The 17619-nt window shown below is 61.1% G+C and overlaps 2 protein-coding genes across 7 annotated transcripts in view; both read left to right on the plus strand.

The window, feature by feature from the left end:
• The first annotated feature begins 2566 nt into the window (after nt 1–2566).
• On the plus strand, nt 2567–13529 carry OPN4 (opsin 4). Its single transcript, XM_046655349.1, has 12 exons — nt 2567–2710; nt 3927–4073; nt 4612–4643; nt 5362–5495; nt 5842–6045; nt 6674–6845; nt 7262–7426; nt 8343–8450; nt 9412–9592; nt 10756–10899; nt 11715–11916; nt 12865–13529. The coding sequence occupies exons 1-11, from the start codon at nt 2567–2569 to the stop codon at nt 11910–11912; spliced, it is 1629 nt and encodes a 542-aa protein (XP_046511305.1). The 3' UTR covers nt 11913–11916; nt 12865–13529.
• A 2063-nt stretch (nt 13530–15592) lies between these two features.
• Nucleotides 15593–17619, plus strand: part of LDB3 (LIM domain binding 3) — a 60248-nt gene continuing 58221 nt past the window's right edge. For all 6 annotated transcript variants that reach the window (XM_046655016.1, XM_046655019.1, XM_046655017.1 and 3 more), the window contains exons 1-2: nt 15593–15730; nt 15824–15939. In XM_046655016.1, coding sequence (XP_046510972.1) covers nt 15847–15939 — 93 coding nt within the window. In that variant the 5' untranslated portion in view covers nt 15593–15730; nt 15824–15846. The remainder of the gene's footprint in view (nt 15731–15823; nt 15940–17619) is intronic.

Genomic DNA, 17619 nt, shown 5'->3' on the forward strand with positions numbered 1-17619 from the left:
GGGTGGGGACAGCAAGCCTCTTCCCGCTGACCCTTGGTGGTTTAGTTTCCCCAACAAAACCCCCTTCTTCTCCCCATATGCTGAGTGACACTGTAGCATTTTCCTTCACCCCGTCACCACGTTAGGGCTTTGTCTATGTCTTAAGAGCAACGGAAGCCATCAATGGGGTAAGCGTTATTTGACTGCGCTTGTGTTTCCAACACATTTAGGGCTACAGCATGAAGAGTGGGCTGTAGGAAGAGAAGCAAGAGAAATGGGGGAGACCATGGAGAGAGGAGCTGTGTGTGGACATGGCAGCCCTGATATCAGCTCAGGGGCCCTGGGCCACAGAAGCACCAGGAGCCAGGAGCTGGCACTGAACGCTGAGGTCAGCCTGCTGTTGGCGACTGGCACTGGGAAAGAAAGCGATGCTGGGCCTATCCCCCAGGGACTGGGTAGCCAGGGCGGGAACTGTAACGACTCAGAGGGCCCTTCCCCGTTGGTTGGTCGCTGTGCTGAGATTCAGGGGTGGGGCAGGGCCCATGGGGCTGTTGATGGGGAAGCCAGGACGGGCACCGGGAGGCTGGGCCCCACTCTGGGTCAAGCTTGCAGAGAGACGCAGGGGACAGAGTGGGGAGTAGAAGTGGAGCTCAGGGGCGGGGCACAGCTGGGCACCTGGGAGGACAGGAGCAACCTGGTCTGAGGAGAGAGATGGAAGGCCAGGGGCAACCCCACCTCAGAGCCGTGGCTTACAGCCAGGGCAGCTTGGCAGCGGTGGCCATAGAGGCCAGTTAAATACTCCATCCTTGGAGGCACAGCGCTCCTGGCTCAGCCTGGACAGCAGGTGCCGGGCAGGTTGGGGTGCAGAGGTGGGGAGTGCGAGGGTCATGGTGGGCCCTCCCTGGAGGGCCCGCAGCACAGGAGGAGGTGGTGGGGGCTCGGGCCCTGAGGAAATCTCAGCATCACCCCTGAGGGAGTCTGTGTCAGCCACGGAGAAAAGACACTGTAAATCGGGCCACAGGCTTCAGAGGGCTGCAGGCATGGGGGATCCAAGTCCTTGGGCTTTTAGGTGTTCCTCTAAGGCCTTAGCGCCCTGGATGTGTGGTCGCTCCTCGTCTGTCCACCTGACCAACCCTTCTCCGGGGGACCCTGGAGCTAGCTACTTCCCCTGCATTCTCTCAGTTATCAGGCTGGAAAGTGGGGTGGCATATAGAATGGGACTTGGTGTTAGCATTGATCCCAGATGAGATCAATAGTCAAACCCCCACATTGGAAAGCCGGCAGTTGGAAAGTCCACGGTGGGCTTTCCAGAAAGCGAAGCCGGTCCCTCTGCCTCACCCACCACCCAAGCGCAGCCTCCGTGAGCAGCCGAAGACCTGAAATGGAAGGCCCCGGCAGGGGTTGGGGGGTGGGGGGGTGGGGTGGAGGGCGTCGCAGCAGCGAGTTGGCGCCTGTGGGGAAGCGCGGCTTCTCTCTCTGAGTGGGGGAGCTCACACCCTCCAGCCCCAAGTAGGGGAGCCTGGAAGCCCTTCCTGGAAGCCAAGCAGACCCCGAGGGAAATGTGCACAGCTTCCATCCTCTCCAACTCTGGGGGTGTTGCTTTCTCTCTCCTGCAGCCTCCTCCAAGAGGGCACAGGGTGCGGGCCCGGGGGTCCCTCCGTCTCCAACATTCACTTACTGGGGCCAGGCCTGCAGGCCCCGCTGAGCTCCTAGGTCTAGACCAGCTTTGCGTCTTGGAATTTGGGGTTTTTTTTAATCTTCATACCTCAATAAAAAAGTTTATTATCAAAAAAACAACAAACAAAAATGCCTTGTGGTGTGATCTCACCCTGATTGTGTGATACCCGCCTCATCCTCTCAGCTTCCTCATCTGTGAACCGGGCGACCCGCCTTGGTTCTGTGCAGGGCGGTTGTGGAGATGTGATGGGCTCATGTGGTCCGGACGTGAGGGGAGGGAGCCCTGTGGAAAGGGTGACGCTGGGCTCCACAGGGTCACTGCCCATTGGACAGCCCTGGGGGTTCTTGGGGGTGGCAGAGGCTGTCCTTGATGAGCTTGGGGGAGAAAGAGAGGCTCGTCAGAGCAGAGGGGAGGACAAAGCCTTCTCCCCAACATCCAGGGCCCCGAGCCCGGCAACCTCCCCTGAAATACACACATTCACACTGGCGCACTCTCAGACGCACATGCACATACACACACACACACAAATTCACACTTGCACGCTGCCGTCATCAGACCTTCTGTGGACAGACACCCAGGGACCCGTATCTGAGGGAGCCAGCGGCACCAAGCCACTGGGCATGTGCACGCCCAGCTCCGCTACTTAAAGGTGGGGACAGACCCGGTGGCTGAGAGTCGCCATCGCTGTGACACTCACTCCTTTGTGCTCCACTGGACACAGAGCAGCCACCAGCCCCAAGAGCAGCTCCAGGCTGGGTCCACGCTGGACGCAGGAGCAGGCAGCTGGCGGACCGGGCAGGGTTGTGAGGATGGAGGGAAGCTGGGGGGCCTGGCGGCGCAGCTAACATCCTGAGCTCCCCGTGCCCTTGACTTCTCTGTGGGCTGGAGAAAGGACCACTTCACCTCAAGATGAACCCTCCCTCAGAGCCACAAGTCCCTCTGGGCCCGGCCCAGGAGCCCGGCTGCGTGGCCACCCCGGCCTCACCCAGCAGGTGGAGTGGATCCCGGAGCAGCACCTCCAGCCTGGGCCAACCTCTGCCCGTCGGTCCCACGGTAAGCCTGGGGCGAGCTTGTGCACCCACAGAGCCGTCCCTACCCCTACCCTGGTCCCTCTCCTGGAGACATAGAGGGGCTTTGATAGGGAGATAGAAAAGGCCTGAGCTCTGTTGTGGAACCCTAGGCTCGTTACAGGACCTCTCCGAGCCTGCCCTACACAAAGAGGCCAAGAAAGGAGAGTGTGGGCAATGTCTTTCCCTGTGGAGAGCATTCAAGGAACAGAAAGGTCAGCCCTGGAGGACAGGGGTTGGGATGGCCCAGGCCTTCCCTTGGCTGTGTCTACTCCTTTCTGAGGGTGGTGAGATGCCCCATGGAACCTTCCAGAGAGGAAGGCATACCCTAGGCCTCTGGATTTCTCCTGCCCAGAGTGAGGCATTAGGTGCCTTCTGCTGCCTCCATCATCCTAGCCATGGCCCCAGGGCCCTATCCCACCAACCCCACTGGTATCTGGGGAGGGCTGAGGGTACACTCAGGACCCTGGGATGCTGGCCTAGGTGCTGGCCAGGATGGGAAGGCTCCAATAGTTTTAGGGGCCAGGACAGGACAGAGACTAAACCACTCCCTTTCTCCCCATAAGGGAGCTGAGGGTGAGGGATCTTTAAGGCCTTGTAGGGTCTAAGTGGCCTCCCTGGGAGGCCTAAGCTTTCTTTTTAATGGGAATTCTTTTCCTCTCTCTCATGCCAGGCATCAAGGTCAGCCCCACCCAGTTATACTGTGGGGGACTATACCCTGTTCTTTGAGGCTGGGGCGGGGGGACCTCCAAGGAGAGGTGCTCCACCCACTCCACCACCCCAGAGTCTAAGGGGCCTGGAATACCATTGCTGACTGTCCTGGGCGCTTGGGACGGGGCCCACACAGTGGAGAGGAACCCACCCAGGGGATGGGGCTGCCTTCTCCCCAAGGAAAGGGAGAGTCACCCCAGCTGTGTCCCTGACTACCAGACATGTCTGTCTGTCCCACCAGCCTCCAACAGGTGGTCCAAGCCCACTCCAGGGAGCCTTACGCCTCTGCGCCATGGAATAGGAGCTTGGGCTCATCTTTCGGGAGATACACATTTCCATTCTGGCTCAGCCACTGGCTGGCTGTGTGGGCAAGTGACTTTGTCACTCTGAGCCTCGGTTTCCCCACCTGCCCTACCGGAAGCCCTTCCTTCTCAGGGCTATTTGAAGGTGACAGGATAACATGATGCCCTGGTTTCTCTGTCTCTCCACAGGCAGCCGGGGCTCAGGCTGATGCCTGGGTCCCCTTCCCCACAGTTGATGTTCCAGACCACGCCCACTACACCATGGGCACCGTGATCCTGCTGGTGGGGCTCACGGGGATGCTGGGCAATCTGACGGTCATCTATACCTTCTGCAGGTGCCCAGTTGGCGGGGCTGGGGCCTGGGCATTGAGGGGAGCCAGCCATGCAGAGACAGGGCAGAACACACAGCAGGAATGCTGGTTAAGGCTGGATGAGGAGGTGGGACCAAGCCCTCAATGATCTCAGGCCCAGGCCTCGATCTTCAAGCCCAGGGAAGGGGCTGAAAAGTGGTCCAGGGCAGCTTGAGTGGCACATGCCAATCAGGCCTCAGGGACACCCTTTGTGTAGGACGGGTGTCCCCGTGATGTACGGGTGTCGGCCTATTCTGCCCTGCTCTCAGCTCATCTCCACCATCACCTGCCCCAGCGGGAATCCTCCCTCTGCCTTCAAGAGCAGGCACCAGGGTCCTGAGTCCTCAAGCCGCCCGCAACCAGCCCCAGCTTCCTTCCCCACCTGCCCTGTCTGCAGGCCGAATGACTGAGACATGCAGGTGGAGGAGCCAACCGCTGGCTCTACCACCTATTAGCTGAAACGACCTTGGGAAGGTCATTCACCCTCTTTGAGTCCACTTTTCTTGTCTGCAAAATGGGGTTGTGGTTTACTTCCTGGAGTCAATGTGATGATTAAGTAGGATCGTGGATGTGCTGTGCCGAGCAAATGAGTGTTTGAATCCTGGCTGTACTGCTTCCTGAGTCTTGTGCTCTGGAGAAAGCCACTTCACGAGTGGGAGCCTCAGTGTTCTTATCTGGAAAATGGGGGTAGATGTGAAGATGGGCGAGGGGTGAGGGTGAGGACGGCAGAGATGCTGGAAGAAGGGGACGAGGAGGGGTGTCTGAGGAGGAAGGAGGCATGAGAAGCTCGTGGGAGGGCACAGTCTGAGCTCACAGGAGGAAGAGCCTGCGGAGAAGCCACTTGGAAGACCTTGGCCTGGAGGGGCTCAGAGAAAGGAAGGGTGTGTCCAAGGAGAAAGTGTGGGTCACCCAGAGGGAATCCAGAGGGCGAGAAGAGGAAACAGACGGACGCCTCCAAACACCAGCTTCTGCGGGGCTGCACAGCAACCCTGGGAGAGCCATCACTCTCTGCCTCATTCTGAGGGAGGTGCCCCCAGAACACAGGGCAAGGGTTGCCACCTTGAGGGGGTCTCAATTCTTGGCCCGCACTGCCGGCCTCCAGAGCTGTTTGGCTGGTACTTGCTGGGCAGCGGGATGGACCTGCGTCTCAGCGGCTTGTGCTTGCGTGCATGCACACACGTGCATGTGCTTGCGCATGGACGTGCGTGTCTGTGCATGCATAGTTAGGGAAACTCCCAAGCAGAAGCACCTCCTGACGGCTTCCCCTCTTACAGGAGCAGAGGCCTCAGGACACCTGCCAACATGTTCATTATCAACCTCGCCGTCAGCGACTTCCTCATGTCCTTCACCCAGGCGCCTGTCTTCTTTGCCAGCAGCCTCTATAAGCAGTGGCTCTTTGGGAAGGCAGGTAGACACCGGGGGCTCCCTTTCGCTGGAGGGTGGAGGAGGGTCGTGACAGGGGATGCCCACAGTGGAGGGGGCCCCGATGAGGAGGGGATTTGCTTTTCCCGGGCAGAGGGGTAGCCGCCCTCCATCCCGTGGGTGAGCAGGAAGGAAGGCTCCAGTTCCAGTCCCGAGGCCTCCACCAGACTCCGCCAGATGTGGCAAGTAGGCAGGGTGGAGAGGGACTCAGGGCTGCGTTTCTTGAGAGGTGGGGGCAGGAGCCAAGTACAGGCCGTCCCCAGACCCTCCCTCCCCTGGGGTACGTGATGGGCTCCATGCCGAGGGCTGAGTTCAGGGAGCTGTGCCCACAGGCTGTGAATTCTATGCCTTCTGTGGGGCTCTCTTCGGCATCACCTCCATGATTACGCTGACGGCCATCGCCCTGGACCGCTACCTGGTGATCACACGCCCACTGGCCACTGTTGGGGTGGTGTCCAAGAGGTGGGCAGCACTTGTCCTGCTGGGCATCTGGCTCTACGCCCTGGCCTGGAGTCTGCCGCCCTTCTTTGGCTGGAGTAAGTGGGCTGGGGGAAGACAGGCTGAGAGGGGAACATTCAAGGGGCTGGTAGATGGACTTGGGGTGACCAGAGGCAAGAAGGGCCAAGGGACTGCCTGAGCCCCGTGGCAGGTGGACATCCATGGGGCATGACAAGCAGCAGAGCTTGCACCCTCGGGCGATCAGAGGATGACCTGGGCTCCCATCCCCAAATACAGAGGGGAAAACCACATGGTTCCTGGGAGGCAGAAAGTGACAGGTGCATCTGGAGCTGGGTTTGCAGCAAGTCAGACGGGCAGGGGTTGGGGTGTGAGGCCTCAGCAGGCAGGGAGGTTGGCAGCAGGCCACCGCCCTACTGGGGCGGGACCAGGAACCTGGCTGAAGCCCGGGGTGGTAGGACCCTGGGGCTCTGGTGAGGTCTCTGCTCCAAACTGGCAAGAATGAGCAACAGTGGGCTTCGCCAGCTGTCTCCTGAGCTGGTGCCCCTGCCGGAAGCGGCTTGGAAGACTCCCCTGCACAGGCCCCGACTTCCTCCCTGCAATGGGCTGGGGCTGGGGCTGGGGCTGGGGCCCGCGTTCTGGGATTCCAGGCCCCACATCCCAAGTGCCTGCTGCCTGGGAGCCTGATGGCCTGGCCATGGCTCGCAGGCGCCTACGTGCCCGAGGGGCTGCTGACCTCCTGCTCCTGGGACTACATGACCTTCACGCCGTCCGTCCGCGCCTACACCATGCTGCTCATGTGCTTCGTGTTCTTCCTCCCCCTGCTCGTCATCGTCTATTGCTACGTCTTCATCTTCAGGGCCATCCGGGAGACAGGCCGGTAAGAGCCAGGCATGGAGGAGGGGCCGATGGGAGGGGACTGCGCCCTTCGCCAGGGCCACCTCTGTCCCACCCCAAGGCTCACATGTGCACCCACCCCCCTGGGCCCTCCCAGCTCCTGATGAGCAAAGTCAAGCTGAGCACATGCTTATGGGGTGGGGGCCGAGAGACTAGGACCTTCCGAGGAGGGGACCTTTAGCTCAGCCAGGGGGTCTTGGGGGCAGAGAAGGTACTAGCTCAGGCTGGATGTGATGGAGAACTTTCTAGGAGTCAGGGCTGCCCGCACTGGAGGGGATGGTCCCCTCCCGAGTGCCCCCAGGGGCGGGTGGTTCAGGGAGGCCCCCCTGACAGTGGCCATGTCCCTGGCACTCACTGCCACCTGAGCAGGATCAGACCCAGCCTCTGCACCCTTCCTAGGGCCCTCCAGACTTTCGGGGCCTGGGAGGGCGGTGGCGAGTGTCCCCGGCAACGGCAGCGGCTGCAGAGCGAGTGGAAGATGGCCAAGATCGTGCTGCTTGTCATCCTTCTCTTCGTGCTCTCCTGGGCCCCCTACTCCGTGGTGGCCCTGGTGGCCTTTGCGGGGTGGGCAGTGGCTAAGAGACTGGGGCAGGGGTTGAAGAGGCAGGGGAGGGAACCCTGGGACGGCCTCTCCCTCCTGGGCCCAAGCCCAAACCCCCCACCCTCATGCCCTAAGTCCAGCATCACAGCCTTGTGCTCCTCCTGTGGAGTGAGGCGGCCCCCGCCCCAGCCGGGCCTGCCTACTTCCTGGAGGCATGAGGGCACAGTCAGGGGACCCCTGGACCACACCGAGTTGGGCCTGAGGGCCTACAAGGGATGCCAGATCCTGCTGGACCCCTTGGGAACTCACAGCTCTCCTGGAGGTTCTGGTTCCCTCTTCACCTGGCCTGTGAGCACACAGCTGGGGGTGCTGCTTGCCTCCTGCCGCATAGGCCTTTGCAGCTACAGTCTGGGCACTTTGCAGCAGCATGGGTGTAGGCTAGACTTCGGAAGCACTTTTGAGACAGCGAGAGCTATTAATCCTTGGAAGTGTTTGGGTACTTCTCCTTGCCCAGGAGCAGCCTGATCCCCTCTCGGGCCCTCCTGTGAAGTGAGAAGCAGGGGAGCAATGGGCATCAGGTTGGGGTGCGGTGTGGGGACAGCTGGGCAGGGGGCCGGGTCATTGGGGGTGGGGAGGGCTTATAGCCTGCAGCACAGGCTCCAGGGGATGGTGAGACCTGGAGAAAGCCACCAACATGGCACCTCTCCTCCCAGCCCCTCCCTGCTTCCAGGGTCCCACTCCCCTGAGATCAGAACTCTCCCTGGTGCTGTGGTCCCTCCCAGGGTGCTGACTTGGCTGTGCTGGTTTGGGCTGGGCCAGGCCGGGCCGTGCCCTCAGCAGGACCTGGCCTAGAGGGAGAAGGTCCCTGAGATGGGAGGTGGGCTGTGGAGTCTTTGCAGAGGGCCAGCTGGCAGGGGGACCACAGCTTCTCTGTCCTAGGTACGCGCACGTGCTGACGCCCTACATGAACTCGGTGCCAGCTGTCATCGCCAAGGCCTCTGCCATCCACAACCCCATCATTTATGCTATCATCCACCCCAAGTACAGGTGCGGCCCTCCTCCAGGCCCCAGCCCCGGGCGGCCAGACCCATCCTCACGGACACCAAGAGCCTGGGCCAGCAAATGGGATTAGAGGCTGACCATCTTTCCTGTCTCTTGTACATGCATTGGGCAGGGGCCTCTGAGCAGCTGGGAGCCGTCAGTGACACCAGGTGGCATCTGGAGCTGGTGCAACCCCCTCTGCTGCTCCAGCTTGGAGGAGCATCAGGGCTCCCTGAGCAGTGTCCAATCCTAACTATGGGATTTTCGGAGCCAAGGCCAAAAGGCAGTCAGGATAGCTGATCAGCAGTGCTGTCCCCTGCAAAGAGAAGGCCCCCAGACAGCGACATCCTGGAGAGTCCACAGCAGGGAGAGCTCGGCAGCTCGGCTTCAAAGGCCCCGGCCAAGGCCTGCGGGTGGTTCTGGCCCAGCGCCCTCTGCTGATGGGTCCCAGCACGGCTGGCCTCCCCCATGCGGGGACTTCAGTGCTTCCTTTTGCCTGGTGGTGTCAGTCACTCACCGCCTGGCTGAGGCCAGCTTCAGGCCTCAGGCAGTCCAGCTCAGAGGTTGCTCAGGACTGTCCCGGGTCCTCATTTACAGAGATGTGGCTAGGGTCAGCCACTTGAGGGCTGGAACCGACCACCTGGCTAAACCCACGACCCTAAGGCTCTCTCCCCATGTCCACGGCCCGGCATCTCTCTGTCCATCCCTCCCCCTGTGGGTCTGTCAGTGTCTTTTACCCCAGCATCTGTCTGTCCTTCCTCATCACTTCTTGCAACTCCCAGTGTCTGTCTGTCCACTCCCATCACTCCATCATCTGTCTCTCCTTATAACCCCAATGTCTGGACCTCCCTATTTCCCCTGTGACTGTTTGTCCACTCCCATTAGTCCTGTACTGGTCTGTCCATCCACCCCCATTCCCCTTGTATCTGTCTGTCCATCCCCCTAACTAGATGTGCCATCCCTGCAGAATGGCCATCGCCCAGCACCTGCCCTGCCTGGGGGTGCTGCTGGGCGTGTCGAGCCAGCGCACCCGTCCGTACACCAGCTACCGCTCCACCCACCGCTCCACACTGAGCAGCCAGGGCTCAGACCTCAGCTGGATCTCCGGACGGAGGCGCCAAGCGTCCCTGGGCTCTGAGAGCGAGGTGGTAAGGACGCTGGGCCCTCACTGGCTGCCACCTCGCCATCCTTTACTCAACCAGGCCTCTGGGCGGGGCTGCCTCTGAGACTCAGGGACCCTCAGGACCCTGGGACACTGGCCGGAAGAGCTCCTCACAACCTCCCCATGGCCTTCCCATGCATCATTCCCCTGCCAGGCAGGGGCACTGGGACCAGAGACGCGATGGGTTGGCCTAAGGTCGCCCAGCAGCAGGGCCAGGACTGAACAGTGGTCCTCCCACTCCAGGCCATCTCTCTTCCGTGCTGGCACCAACCCAGAGGCTTGAGCCACAGGTTGGAAAGACTAGCGTTTCTGGCCCTCGATGGGTCTCCGGAGAGACAGGCAGGCGCTAGCTCAGGGACCTTGGTTCTCAGCAGTAAGCTCCCTCCTCTGGGTAGCCTTGAAAAGCCCACAGGATACAGTGGAAGCAGCACTGGCCCGGCAGCCAGAGGACCTAGATCCGAGCCTCAGCTCTACCACGGCCTCACTGTGTGAGCTTGGGCAGGTCACTCACCCTCTCTGAGCCTCTGTGTCCTCCTCTGAAAGGGAAAACAGTTACCTCTACACACAAGACTGGCTAGGGTGCCCAAGAGTGGGTGCTGACCCCACAGCTGTTGTCAGCCCTACCAGCTACCAGCCTCCAGCCCGTCCTTTGGGCCTGGAGCTTCAATGCTTCCCGATGTCCCCAGGACAGCACTCCACACCATGGGCTCCTGTCCCCAGCCACACTCAGGCTCATCCTTCACTGTGCCCACAGGGCCCACTGTGGGCCTCACCGAGAGCCTCCACTGACCTGCTCCCACTGCCCCCATCCCTGGGGGTCTCTGTCCAGGAGGAGCTGGCCCTTGCCTGAACCACTGCAGTGAATGACATCAAGGGGTGAATCTTATCTGATAACAGAGGCCCAGACCCTCATGAAGTCACGCCATCCCACATGCTTAAGAAGGCGCACAAGTGCACACACGCCCTGGCACATGCACTCACAGTTTGCAGGCATTCGGTGACCATCCGTCCTACAAACAGGGTCGTGGGCCTCACCTCAGTGAATATCCGTGGGGATGAGGAAGACAGGCCTGGGGCGGGGGGGAGGGGACAGGAGCAAGACTGTAGAATGCCCCTCTTACCTCACAGCAACTATCTTGCCTCTCCCAGGGCTGGATGGACACGGAGGCAGCAGCTGTGTGGGGCGCTGCCCAGCAAATGAGCGGATGGTCCCCCTGTGGTCAGGGCCTGGAAGACATGGAAGCCAAGGCCCCTCCCAGGCCACAGGGATGGGAAGGAGAGGCTCTCCGGAAGGTGATTGGGCCCAGCACCTGCCAATCTGTAAAGGGTGGGGACAAGGGGCACGTAGCCCAGGGATTGGCCAGGTAAGAGAAGCTTGCCCAATGCCTTCTGGGACTCACCCCATCCCTGTACCTTCCAGCTGTCTTTGCCTGCCTGGGGGACCTGGGGGGCCTCTGTGACTCCAGGATGCTCCAAGCAGGCCCGAGTGTGGTCTGTGGTTGCACCTGAGAGAGTCTGACCCTGACGTACATACATAGCAGGTGGTGGTGGCTATGCCATGCTCTGATGAGTATACGGCACGTGTGTAAGTGCGTGTGACCATGAGGGTGTGTGACGTGCAGCCGGCGAAGTGTGACTCACTTCAGAAAGCCGGCACGTGCTTTCTGTCACTATGACACCACAGCACATGGGATTGAGTGTGCCCCAACGTGTCTGCTCTAAGCTGTGCGTGTGACCAAGCGTGGGTGGTGTGCACCTCTCTGTGTGATTGGAGACTGGACATACCTGGGGTGAGGGGGTGTTGCAAGCTGTGTATGTGCTCACTCTGAATACTCTAAGATTAGGATGTCACCCAGAATACTTGTGGCTATTAAAAGAAGGCCAGCTGTCAGCCCAAGTGCCTATGGAACGGAATGTCGATGGCGATTAGAGAAGGCCGTATTCTGGAACGCTGGAAATGCCATGTGCACAGGACCCGAGGCCACCCTTCCCCATGGGCTGACAGCTCCCCACCCTGCCCTCCGCTCACACCCACACAACAGCTCCCGGACTCTCTTGGGCTTCCCCAGAAAGCCCAGGACCAGAGACACTTTCTGCCTTCCTTCCAGAGGCTGCTCCCCATGTGCCCCAGGGAAGGGGAGCCCTGGGCTGCTCCTACCATTATGCGGCTCCTGCCTCCCCCAGCATTCCCATCCAGGGAGCACCCTCCCCTGATGCTCCAGCCTCGAGGAAGACTCACTGCCAGGCCCTGGGCGGGGGTACCGTGCACGGCCACGGAGGCCAGCCCGGCAGGCAGCACCCCCTAGGCGGGTGAGGGAATGAGGAGGCATGGAGCCTGTCCTAGAGGGAATACTGGGCCGGGGTGGGGCACTGGGCAGAGAGGGACAGCACATCGGCAGTCACCTAACATGTGTGATAAGCACTGGCCTCTAGGTGACAGCACACGGGGTGCTGAAAGCAGAGGCAAGTCCCCGAGGGCTCCCCAGGGAAGGCTAGGGGGAGCGGGGATGGCCAGGCAGGACCATGGGGGTGGACTTGAGGTCCAGGCTGAGGAAACAGCTCATGTGAATGCAGTGGGCCACAGGGGAGCTCGGCATGTCCTTGAACGGAATGTCACCCTGTGGCCCCAGGAGCAGCTAAAGGGCCCTGTGAGCCGGTGGCGGGGATGTAGAAGGGAAGAAGGGCAGGAGGTGGTAGGAGCCACAGGGGGGCCCCATCAGGTGCTGGCCTGAGGGTCCTCCAGGCATGACCCTGGGGCAGAGAGCCCCGGGAGGACTTAGCGGGGACGTTGAGGTGGACTTGGTCAGCTTTGCAGGGTAGCTAGGCTCTCTGCCGTGGCTGGGGAAGGACGAGTTGAGTGGAGTGCGCTGTGGAAGCCTGGAGGAGCCGGAGCTGGAGGACAGGCAGGGATGAGGCATTGAAGGCAGCAAGGAGAGAGGAGATGCCAGAGCCAGTGTGTGGAAGAGGAGTGGAGGGGAGTGAAGAATGGGATGGTGGGGTGAGGAGAGCTCAAGCTGGAGTTTGAGACCCTAGGGGACAAGCCAGGGGGACGTCCTTAGACATTGCCAGCTCCATCCTCTGAGTCACATTGTCTGTGGTCTGGGGGAAGGCCCATCCCCTAGCCAGAACACAACCTGGCCCCTCCATGCCACCTCTCTTCACCACTCGGTGACCCTAAACACAGAGGGTCATTGGGAGACTGCTCCCAGTGGGACACCCTGCTAAACAGGTGTGTGTGTGTGTGCTGTTTGTTTTCAGATCAAGGGGCTGCTCCCCAGCCTGGACCCCAGGATGTAGGGTGCCCAATGGCTCTCCTTCTCTTCTGGGACACATCCAGCCGCCTCACGTCCCCCTCACACACACAGACCCAGGATTACCCTGTGAGCCTGCAGGCTTTTGAAGTGGCCGCGGCACCCATGCTGTGCTGGATTCACGGCTCCGTACCACTAGACTCCTGCCCTGCTAAGTGGTCTGCACCCACTTCTCAGCTCAGCAGCCTGCACCCCAGGCACAGCCTGCAGAGTGGGAGCGCAGGCCCTCCCGCTTCCAGCATTCTCCACCTCTCCTCAAATGCTGTGTGCTGTGATTGTCCAGGCGAGGACAATGGTGATGGCTCCGTGGGACACATCAGTTATTTATGAGCTGCCTCTGCACCCGGGCTGGGCACTTCCCCGGCACAGGAAGGCCAGCACAGCGTCTCCCGCAGCCGGCAGTTGAAGCCCAGCAGAGATCTGTGTGTGCTGGAAACTGTCCCTCACCTCTGGCTTCTCCCCCCATGTGCCCTTTCCGCCACGGCCCACGCTCTTGTGCACACACGCATTTTCGGGCACCTTCTCCTGTATGTACATATTTGCATGCACACCAAGCACAAACTGCACCTGGGGTTTGTTTCAAATCAGTGGTCTAAATTCATCCCAGGGCTGTGTGTCTCTGACAGGGTATAGGAAAATAAAAAGCAGAGGAGTTCACCTCGCACAAGCATGGTCTCTACCTATTGGTGCCATGAGGGGAGAGAGACCTGGGACCTGGCCTCTGATGCTCACAGTGGTAGCCTCTCTTCCTCCCCTCCCTCTGTCCCAACCTTATTCTCACTCCTGAGGCCCATCTCGAACTGCACTGCCAGAGGCAGAGTGGAGGGGCAACAAAGACCTGGCTTGCCCCCACCCCCACTCCCCAGTGAGCTGCTGTTATCAGGAGCCAGCTCTGCTCAGCCTGTGGGTACCAGCTGCTCCCTGGCTGGCTTTGGGTCTCCCAGGGGAGGCAGATGGAAGGAGGCTGGCCTTCCCCTTTAAGAGCATCCTCCAGCTCCCCCTCCCTTTCCCCAGAGGCAGCAGCAGGCATCAGGCGGGTGCCCCAGTCCAGAGAAAGAGCCTGCAGCTCCAGGTACAGCCTAGCCCGGGGCTCCCCCTCCCTGTGCAGGGTCGGCTCCATCGTTTCCCCACACTGGTCGGGCCCTGCTGATGTGCCCCGCTTCTGGGTCCTCCCCAGCCCGGCAGGACAGAGCCCGCTGGGAAAGAGGATAAGGCTGGAGTCAGGGATGGAGGAGATGGGGCCTGGGCAGGGGCAGGGGATGGTATGGGGGAGGGTCAGGTGCTGGCCATGAGCTGCTGGGGTGCATGATACCGGTAGAGGAGGTGGTGAAGTGGAGGAGACAACACAGAGCCCTCCCTGGCTTCTCCCACTTGGTATTTTTGTGACCTTGGGCAAGTTACCAAATGCCCCTGTGATGTGGGGACTCCTTCTACCTTGCATGCTGGATGTGCCAGGCCCAGGGCATGGGGTGGGGTGCTGGCAATTCATACGCAGGCCTGCACTGAGTACTCAGGGCCCAGCTCAGCTCCATTCTCCCAGCCTCAGTTTCTCCAGCTGGGAGCCAGGGTGGGCCTTGATCTGTCTCCTGACCACACAGGGCCTTAGGTTTCTTTTGGGGAAGGGCTGAGGAAGGTATCTGGACCCACGCAAGCAAGAGTCCCCAGAGGCCCAGGCCCCCACCCAGAACACACTGTCTCTGGGTTACCGGCTGAACACACCGCACACGCTTCCCCCTCCCTGGCCCTCCTGGCCCCGTGTCCCAGCAGCTGAGCCAATGGCATCTTCTCCCCTCCTCCCTGCCCCCTGCCGTTCCTGCTCAAAGGGCACCGGGGCCTGGCATGCGACACTGGCAGCTGGAGCTTTCCATGCTGCTGTCAAGTTTTCCAGAGCACAAATGAGACAGGAGAGCCAGGAATAATCGCCGGGCCCCCAGGGGGTCTGGAGGGTGTGGGCCTGCCACAGACCTGCTTTCAGTCCCTGAGCCCAGGGTGCAGGCTGGTCCCCCCGCCTCTGCCGGGTCTGGGCATTGGGAGGTGCCTTCAGCCACTGGGAGCTCATTATCTGGCACGAGTCCCCAGCGTGGCCTGGGTTTACTCCCTGTGTGACCTTGGAGAAGTCACTTAACCTCTCTGAGCCTTGTTTCCCATGGGCCGAGGCAGCAGCCTCTCAGGATCTGAGAGGATAATGGCATGAAGGGCCCAGAGCTGAGCTTGGCTGTGCCTGGCTGCTGCTCTTATTATGATCGTTTTTATGGCTGGACAACCCTGGGTCAATTGCTGGTCTCCTGACCTGAAACTCTGTCCAGACCAGCTGGAGGCTCAGCTCAGTCCAAGGCACCAGCAGGGCTCCGTAGTGGATAAGGCACAACCTCAGGGTCCTCACCAGGGAGCACAGGGAAGGAAAGATGCACGTGACAGAGCTCTTGCTCAAGGATGCTCAGCCACAGTCTTCTGGGCAAAGGGGTAGGTGTGGCCGGGCAGAGAGAGAGAACATCTGGGCTCTCCAGAGGGCAGAGGGAGCAAGGAGAGGAGAGCAGGGGACAAGAGCACTATCACCGATCTGGCCAGCCCCCTATCCTGCCCCCTGGGGGGATACTGGGTGCCGGACAGCCCTCCCCAGGGGCTATATTAGAGGCGTGAGTCACGGTGGACTGGCTGGGAGGCTGTGGCGGGCGGGCACAGTGTAGGGTTACAGTCCATTTATGGGCGCGGCAGAGGGCCCATATCAGTGTCCATGGCATTCGTTCCCAGCTATTCTTAGGAGGCTCTGAGGAGCTCCACACAGCCTGGCCAGGCAGCAGGGGACGGAGCAGGCAAGGCTGAGGGTCGGGGCAGGGCCGGGGTGCGGGCTGGGGAGGCCGGTGCATGAGGGCTCTCTCACTCCCCTCTTCTCCCCTTGTCCACAGAGGCCGCCGCTGTCAGCACCAGCATGTCCTACAGTGTGACCCTGACCGGGCCTGGGCCCTGGGGCTTCCGTCTGCAGGGCGGCAAGGACTTCAACATGCCGCTCACTATCTCCCGGGTGAGTGTGCCCTGCCCACAGCCTGGCACCTGCAGGCGCGGGGCATGCTCAGAGGACCGGGCTCGCCTCTGTCCATCTGTCCTTCCCAAGGCTCTCGGAAAGCAGAGCATGCCCCAACCCGGGGCTGGGGGCTGGGACTGGACCTGACTGAATGCTGCTGGCCACAGGCCCCTGGTCTTGGCCACAGCTGTTGCCCAGCTGAGCTGGCCAGCCTGCTGAGGGTGAAACTTGGGCAAGCAGAGGGTGCTTTGAGCAGAGAGGGAAGTGCTGAGTCTGCAGGGCGGGTAGGCAGGTGGACAGAGCGCACAGTACCCTCCCAAGCCCTTATCCTGGAAGGTGGGCTTAAGGTGCCCCTAAGCCTGGAGCGTCTGCCTGGAAGCTGGCAGCCACTTTGGGCAGAGAGCACTCCTGGCATGGAGAGGGCTGGGGACAGGCGGGTGGACAGGTAGATGGACAGACTGTTGACATCGGCTGCCGTGCCGTCGGGGCTCAGGGCTGGCCTGGGCTGGGCTCCAGCACCCGCTCCATCCCAGACTCCTGATAACAGCTTCCTCCTCCCTCCACCTTCCTGGGCCCTCCAGGGACCCCGTGCTGGCCTTGTGGGGCTGGGCCTTCCTCCCTCACCTGCCCGACCCCCCACCCATCCACCCAAGGCCGCTCTGCCCGCCTGTCTCATGTCTCCTTCCCCTTGCTCACCTGGGGAAACAGCCCATGTGTCCTGCAGTGTCTGTGGTCGGGGCACAGCACTGCCTGACGGGGATGTCACAGAACATTGAAGGTTGTCTGAGTGACTCTATTGCCCGGCTGGAGACACTCAAGCCCAGAGAGGTGAGGAGCTGGATCTGCTGGAGAGGAAGGGACTTTGTTTTAACCACCGTTGTGTCCCCAGCACCAACACCCATCACACAGTATGTACTTGGCCGATATCTGTCCGGTAAACGGATTCCCCAGCAAGTCCGGCAGAGCTGGGGCTGGAGGCCCCGGGCTCAGGGTGGACCCTGAGGTGTGTGAGGGCAGAGACAAGCCCTGCCTGGTGGGGCGAGGCTGAGGCTGAGCCCCCGCAGAGCTGGTGTGGGCCAAGCGGGCAGGCTGGGGCCCTGGCTGTCACTGGAGTGTGATGGGTGGACGGCCGTGTCTGGGTTGCTGCCCACCTGGGGACAGGAAGACCATTCCTTCTCTAGAGGAACAGACCTGCCTTGGGGTGGGAGGAGGGGGTCACCGAGGTGGACAGCCAGGGAAGGCCTGAAAGGCGCTTGGCAGAGGGGGCAGGAGACAATATCCCCACTGGAGGAGAAGGCTTGGTTGTGGAACCTGACATGGGCACTTGGGGGGACCCCAAGAAGGAGAAGCCCCACTCAGGGGAGCCCTGTAACAGCCGTAGAGGTCACATTCCTCCAGGGAGGGTGCTGGCCTTCCAGTCCAGGGAAAAGGCCCTGTCTTCCAACCTTCTGCTGGAAATCTGGCTCATTCTAAACCGAGTCTCCACCCCTCCAGACCCGCTACCCTGCAGACTGCAGGGTCCAGCACTAAAAGGACACCTAGAGCCTTGCACATGCTGCCCGATGATCTGTGACACACGGGCATTTGTGCCCCAGTGGATGCTGCCCTCCCCAGGAGCCTGTGCCCTCCCCATCCCCAGGTTTGCAGGTCTCCACCCTGTACGAGGTGGGCCACGCACCC

This window comes from Equus quagga, chromosome 2 (genome assembly GCF_021613505.1).
Source record: "Equus quagga isolate Etosha38 chromosome 2, UCLA_HA_Equagga_1.0, whole genome shotgun sequence".
Taxonomy (NCBI): domain Eukaryota; kingdom Metazoa; phylum Chordata; class Mammalia; order Perissodactyla; family Equidae; genus Equus; species Equus quagga.

Excerpts from the sequence above, each read along its gene's own strand:
- OPN4 (XM_046655349.1), top strand. The coding sequence starts at position 2,567 with ATGAACCCTCCCTCAGAGCCACAAGTCCCTCTGGGCCCGGCCCAGGAG. Across the intron at positions 4,074-4,611 it reads TCATCTATACCTTCTGCAGG|GGTTTACTTCCTGGAGTCAA; the intron begins TGCCCAGTTGGC and ends AAATGGGGTTGT. Across the intron at positions 10,900-11,714 it reads AAGGAGAGGCTCTCCGGAAG|AGGCTGCTCCCCATGTGCCC; the intron begins GTGATTGGGCCC and ends CCTTCCTTCCAG.